Source organism: Buceros rhinoceros, unplaced genomic scaffold, assembly GCF_000710305.1.
Source record: "Buceros rhinoceros silvestris isolate BGI_N320 unplaced genomic scaffold, ASM71030v1 scaffold13067, whole genome shotgun sequence".
NCBI lineage: Eukaryota > Metazoa > Chordata > Aves > Bucerotiformes > Bucerotidae > Buceros > Buceros rhinoceros.
Window position 1 is genome coordinate 7,969 of NW_010421617.1, and position 7,169 is coordinate 15,137.

At 41.2% G+C, this 7,169-nt stretch overlaps 1 protein-coding gene across 1 annotated transcript; it reads right to left on the minus strand.

The window, feature by feature from the left end:
- Nucleotides 1-324: 324 nt before the first annotated feature.
- PARP9 (poly (ADP-ribose) polymerase family, member 9) lies at nt 325-6,845 on the minus strand. Its single transcript, XM_010139741.1, is given in 9 exon segments — nt 325-632; nt 1,033-1,207; nt 1,621-1,769; nt 2,230-2,604; nt 3,060-3,135; nt 4,367-4,585; nt 4,673-4,873; nt 5,857-6,694; nt 6,808-6,845. Coding segments are annotated over 9 exon segments (2,379 nt in total).
- Between the last annotated feature and the right edge of the window lie 324 nt (nt 6,846-7,169).

Below are 7,169 nucleotides of genomic sequence, written 5' to 3' on the forward strand. Positions count from 1 at the left end.
CCTACACAAACATCAAGGGTACAGTCATATGCTCAGAACACTTTAAGGCATAAAGCAGAGGAACAGATAAATGTTAGATTGTATTTTGTGATGCTCCCTTCCACCTCCCAGTCACAGATAACTTTGTTCTAATCTCCTTAAGGTATTGACTTACTTTATTTTGATCAGGGATATTTCAGAGCACTTTGGAGTGGGACACCTTGGTCACAGCATGTTACCAGGTAGAGCATCCTCTCAAAATCTAAATAGCAGACTTTGTTCTAAGGGAATCTTCACAATGGCTATGGTTCTGATCAATTCCTACCCAGGATGCTGCTAGTTTCCTCAGAGGGCCATAAACATGTCTCTCACTTGGGAACAAGTCAACAAATACTGTGGAAGGGCCCCAAAACTGTTGCAAATGACAAAGGTGTCAGGATTGTGTACATCATCTACTAGGCTGTCATACCACTCAGTGGCATTCCCCTCCAGTGCCGGTGGCACCACATAGCACGGCTTGCCTGTAGTGTATAAGCCTGTTAATACATCAGCCTCAAACACGTACAGTTTAGAGTCTGTTTCCCACGTATCTTTACCCTCAATTAGGCTTTTCGGGTTCTTTTTAAAGTAGATGCCAGCTCCGTATTTTTGTTCTGGAAAAAGAAAGAAAAACTTTCAGAAGAAAAAAAAAAGCCTTTAACAACTGGTTCTCTTGGGGTGGCAGTACTAAGAGACTGTTGCTTGATTCAGTGTGACATTTAGTGTTACTGGAGTGACACAACAGAATAAAACTTGGACATGGCACTATGTGTATCTGAGCAATTCTGTCACCAGAGGCTGGGCTAGGCTGGAGTCCAGGCTTACCGGAACCCAGAGCCTTACTGACTCTGCTCTGTCAGGAAGGAAAGCCAGGAAAATCTTACTGCCGATAAAAAGTTCTAAATGCGGGTAAGAAACATTCTTGTTTAGGAATGCCTTTTTTTCTAATTTTAATCCAACTTCAGTAGTCAGTCACCATTTGTTTTGATTAAAGATGCCAAAGCAAGCTGTTACCTGTTGGTGGAGAATACATCCTGTGAAACCCAGTTTGGCAGACCGCGCTACAGAACTGAGTGGGAACATGCTGGTACAACTTGTGGGTTATCTTGGAGGTACCTCGTTTTTTTTCCATTTCTTTTTTCATTTGTTGGAATGCAGCAGATAAAAGAGGATTATGTATCTTTTCAATCTGTAACATGAGTAATGGTGTAGCATAAGCAAACAGATCAATATCCATGAAATCCACAAGTGCTGTTGTTCAGGCTGCGTTCCTCAGCATAAGAACCACTTAGCCTATATGCATCGACCCCCGCAGGAGATAAGAGAGCAGCCGATGCACAGAAAAAGAACTGTGCCACCATCCCTCTGAAATCATGGGAATATGATTTCTCAGGATTTAACCAAGCTTTGTGAGGGATTTTTGCATTAAGTTTAAAATATTTTACTTAGGAACAAAGACTGCATCTGTTTTAAGGATTAGTATGATTTAATTTTTAAAAGCAATATATTGAAATAGTTCATCTCAGTTTTTTTAAGCATGTGTTAAACGTCAGTTCAAATATATCAGCTGAGGTTTGTTTTTTCCATGAATACCCTCTATACCTTGAGAACATGAAGCCCAGCTTTTTCAAACTGTTTCTGCCTGTCTTTAAACTCCTGAAGGTGTGATTCCACTGGTGACATCTGGACATACTTAGTAGCATTTGTCTTGTGAAATTTTTCTTCTGAAAGCTGACCTGCTTCCTGTTGGCCTGGGTACAAAAAAGGGGTAAAATTTCCACATAATTTCTGAAGCAAAGGCAATACTTTAGTTTGTTCAGTTTTACTTTAGTTCAATTAAGAACAAAGAATGTTAAATATTCTCCAAAGTAAAGCCAGTAATGCTAATATTGAGAGGGACTGACATATAAATATATTCAATTTTTTTCTACATTTATTAAAGAAACCAGAGAGAGGGAACCGAAAAAAAGCAGTTTGTTTTCTCCATCACATCTCTCCACAGCCCAACTTTCCTACAATGGTCTCTGTAGTGAATGACTGTACAAACACGATAAAAATACAGTAATACCATTAATTAAAGCAGTGCTCAGTGTGTGTGAGAGCTGACTGCAGGTCTGTCCTCTCTCAGCAATACACGGATAGATGTTGCTTCACACTTGACCTTATTTAGGCACTTATTTACTTAACTAGTCTCTTCTTCACTTTACCTACCCATTAAGTACAGCAGTTCCTCTTGCTTGGCTGCCGCCTCCTCTTGCATACGAAGCAGTAATGTTTCAGTTGTGAGCACTGCATCAATCACAGCGTCAGAAGGGCCCTCAAATCTCAGTCTTGCTCTTCCACCTCTCACTTCTTCCACTACACGCACACTAGAATGCTGCTCTCGAAAGAGCTCTGCAAACTCTTTTCTACCGAGGCTAAAAATGTAGTTGTTTTCAAGAACAGCACGGTGACTTTTCTGAATGTGGAGCATGCTTTGGATCCACGGTTCCGCTGCTTCCCATGCTGCACACATGTTCCCTTTAAGCTCAATAGCTGGTTCACTGTTTGCAGTCTCCTTTATGCTTTGACTGCCCAACTCAGTACCTGGAAGAAAGGTATTTTTTTATATATAACTTTATATAAAGAGTGCGTTGGAAGAGTGAAGAGCTTTCAAGTGCTGTCACAAATTCCTAAATGCAATCCAAGATGTGCAGTGCAAGAAACACTCTAATCTTCTGATATGCTCAAAAAAAAAAAAGGTGATCAGATACCAGGAGCTAAGGTTTCCAGAAAAAAAAACAACAAACAAAACCCACACAAGCAGGATTTATTTGCCTTCCACTATATGACTTTCACCAAGTTAGCCACTGACGATTTTTGTGTTTGAAAACAGCCTGCACAGATCCATTCCTGTTCATGTAAAATTACAAAGTTTTCACGCATTTTTCCCTCCCCCTTTCCCCAAGACACATGCAAATATTAAGTCCTTTCTATTAAGCTATTTCAGATTCTCAGATCTGGAGTGCTCATTTACTTGAAATGCTGTTTCTGTTACTTACTAAAATGATCACTTCTCTTGTAGTATTGGTTTTTTCCCAGTTTCTGGGCTGCTGAATGAAATTTTCTCTGGAAAACCTTGAAAGAGAAAAGTTTAGGAGCAGTTTGCAATCTCCATGGTGAAATATGCAATCCTTTTCAAAACTCAGTTAGATAAGTAGTTTACAGCTGTAGTTACACCACACCACCACCACACCACCCCCCAAATTCTGAAACTGTTAACAGCTGACATTTGTCAGCTTTTCCCAGTATTTTATTCCGGACAATACCAAATGCAGGTCTGTTCTGCGTCTCCTAAGGTACGCACTAAATGGCACCTATACCGTCTCTCCCTGTGGTGGTGGCAGAACTCGTGGATCCACAGTACAGAAAGGTTACTTTATGTACTTTACTTGCAGGTCAATGCTGCTGAATCCTTACTCGGTTTTAAAACCCAGACTGTTCTTCTGCCTTTACTCCAAAGCTCCTCTTTGTGACCACACATGGAAGCCCCCTGAGAAGCGCTGCTCTGCTATGCAGTGGATTGGGCGCCTGGCAAATTGTCCTTCCTTCTTTTTTCAGCCAAAATAGTTTCTGCTGTGCCCTGATTATCAAGGGCTTAAGTGATGAGCACAGAGCTGTCATCCAGCTTTCTTTAGAGTTTACAGGACCATTACAGGACATGGATCTGATCTTAGAATCATAGAATGGTTTGGGTTGGAAGAGACCTTTAACGGTCACCTAGTTCCAACTCCCCTCCACCTAGTTCTTTCACTCTTTGTAGACAGTTGAAGTTAAATGGGAACAAAAGCAATCTCTGTACTTTGACAACAGATGGCTATCTAAAATAGATGTGTATTAGTCACATCAGCCGAAGAGCCAAAAGATGGAAAAGGGGACACTGCAGTTGAAGTGATGCACTGTCTGTTTACATCCCTTCTGTCATGTTAGGTCATAGAATGTGTTGATAGTGGTTTGCCCTTGGAACTTGAAACAGAAAAAAAGAGTTAAATACATTTCCTGAGGAGGAATACATTTATTCCCTACTGAGTTAGAAGTAGAATCTTTCTTCTAAGTCATGAGAATTTCAGAGCTCCCTCCCCTTGTTACCAGACCACGTGGTGAAGACTTCCAGTTTAGTGAAGAGAAAATAAAGATTTTTGAAGATGAGTAACACTTGTTAATGAGGCAAATACTTTCATAAGGGGACCTGCCACTCACAAAGGTTGTAAGGAGCACAGAATTAGATTATCTTAATTTGTAGTCCTCTATGGGAATATTTTTACAGTTTTGGGTTTTCCTTATTGGTAGTTAACAACAGATTTGTTACCTCATAGGCATTGTGGTCGTCTGGGCTAAAGACAAACTGCACATCTATCTTCTTCTCAGGGTGTGCCTTGGCAAAATTTAAAATCTCTTCCATCATGATCTCTGCAGCCCTATCAGCAGGCAGCATTAATGACCAAATCCCACATGCTGGAAAAGAAACTGAGGGATGTGGCCAGTCCCAACGGCGATGCAGGCATCTTGTCACTGCATCTCGCAATTGCTGCAGGAAAAACAAGTGTTTTGGTCCTCAACATGAAACATGACTCAATAAGAAAATCAATTACAGTCCAATCTAACTGATCATTACCTTATCCATTAACTCCTTGTCATGGTATGACAGCTTTATGTGCAGTACAATCTCACAGGGCAGATTATACCCTTCTGTTACTATGAATTTCTTTGACTGTCCAAGTTCAGACTTAAGTTCCTCCTCAAGGGCTGAACCCGCTTTTTGCATCAGTTTTTTTGAAGCTGGAGAGTCAGACACGAAATTCACAATAGCTGTAGTCTGGAAGAAAAGAGTGCAAAGTTTCAGTATACTTCAAACTTATTATTTGCAAGCCTTGCTACTACCGAGAGCATTCTTTCCGGGAAGAATTCCTTTAAAAAAGACTGACTGCAGCAGGCCAGCTGTTTGAGAGGTTCTCTTGCTACTGAGGAGAGCGCTGGAATAAATCGAAGGATTCACCTGCTCGTGGCTGCAGAATCATACATTTCGTCAGAAGCCAACGCCGTAAGACCCGATCAAGTCACCAGAGCGTATTCAAACAGAATTATCACCACAGCTATAGAAGTGACCCATACATGCCTCATCAAATGAAATTTGCAGCCAATTATCAATGAGCAAGAGGGAACTACAGCTACATCTCTTCTCGCAGCCCACGGAGGTGTTCCCCAGGTTAGGGCAGCAGGCCCTCACCACCAAGCTGGCAGGAACTGCAAAGCTTTGGTTACTTCCAGTTCCTAGTGGAAACAGCGCATTTCCATAATAGATCTTCTGTATTTCAAACTAAATACGTAAAATGCAAAAAACTTGTTTACACAACACTGATAACAGCAGTAATTCTTCTAATTGTTGAAGATTATCTAGACGGAAGACTTTAGAGCATATTTTCCTCATAGTCTTGAAAGCATGTGGTATCTTTCCATGCTGTTGAATTGGTTAACAAAATTCCCCACAACGTCAACTTTGTGAGCTTTTCCTCTCCCATTAAAAAAAAAAAAGAACTTCCTATTCAATTAAGATATTTCTTTAAAAATTAGGTATTTTAAGATGTAGTATTTGCTAAAAGCAAATGCCATTTCTGTGATGTAGCTCATTGAGAAAAACAACCAACTCCTTGTGCTAGAATTTATTTACCATTTGTAAATTCTCCTCAGGCTGAGCAGGTAACTATTTAGCCGACCAATTACAGTATGTGTTCTTGGGCTCCAAATCCTGCAAGGACTTGAAGGCAACTCCATGTCCAACACATTACAGGGCAGACTTACCTTCTGCTCTTCAAGGAGTCCTTTTACCATGGCCAAGCGAATGCCTCCATGTTTGAGGAAAGCTGAAGGCTGGCTTGGTGAAGCTGAAGGAATTTCCTGAAGCGAACTGCTATCACCCAGGAGCTGTTCACAGGCCTTCTTCATTTCTGCAACTGTAGGCTCATAAATGTTCACCAGGCGGATTTCCCTGAGACAGTTCAGTGGATTTGCCTCAACAAATTTCTTTATAGCCCTTACAATCACTTCAGCACACAAACTGATCGGGAAGCCAAAAAGGCCTGAACTCACTGCTGGGATCGCCACAGACTTTATATCATTTTCTGGAGCACTAACATACTTCAGAACATTCACAATAGCTTCCTGAAGTAGGTCACAACATCTTTCACATTCTAAATAGCTCCACCTTGGACCAACCGCATGAATAATTTTCTTACAAGGAAGCTTCCCTCCACCTGTCACTGCTATTTTGCCAGCCAAGAGTTTTCCATGCTTTTGGATGTAACTGCTGCATTGCTTTTGTATTTCTAGCCCCCCAGCATTCACAAGGGCCAGAGCAAGGCCTCCCCCATGATCAAGATGTTCATTGGCCGCATTCACCAAAGCATCAGCCTTGTGTCTTGTGAGATCATCCTTACAAACACAAATGTCAACTCCCTGCTTCAGTGTTTTCCTGTATACTTCACCAGCGCACTTTGCACTTTTGAAGGTCAATGTACAGGCAAACTTTCTGCAAATGAGATTACTTAGACAGTCCTCTCTTTTCTTAAGAACTTCGTAGGCATCTTCATTGATGGGGATCATCAAGCTGTGCTCATCCATTACCATGCTTGGCCCTAGGATACAGAACCGTATAAACTGAAATCCAAGATATGACTGTCAAAATGTTGCTTTTTATATAGCAGTGTGGTTTGTAGCTCCCAATTTTACCCTACTGCCATTACTTACCAGTATTTTTCAGCATACTCTGAGCTTCCCTATCCCCTTTTCATAGGCTTAGGAAGCCCAACTAAGCAAAGAGAGCCATTAAAAGATGACAACAACGGTATCACTGAGTCTGTGGTGGCTTGAGGGTTTGGGTTTGCCTTACTGTTTACCCGAGAGAAAGCTTGATTAAGATGCATCTTCTGCTGCTTGTTCTCTCTCTTTCCTACTGTTTATTCCTCCCACCGTTTAATCCTGTGGCTCTTCTCTGGTCTGCATTTAAAGTCCCGAATCACGTTCGTTCTTTGTATGGGACTTAGGAATTCAGGAGGGCTTTCAAAACCTCTTTTTTTACAGAACAAAAATAATGGTGAAGAGTGGGGCAGTTTTGT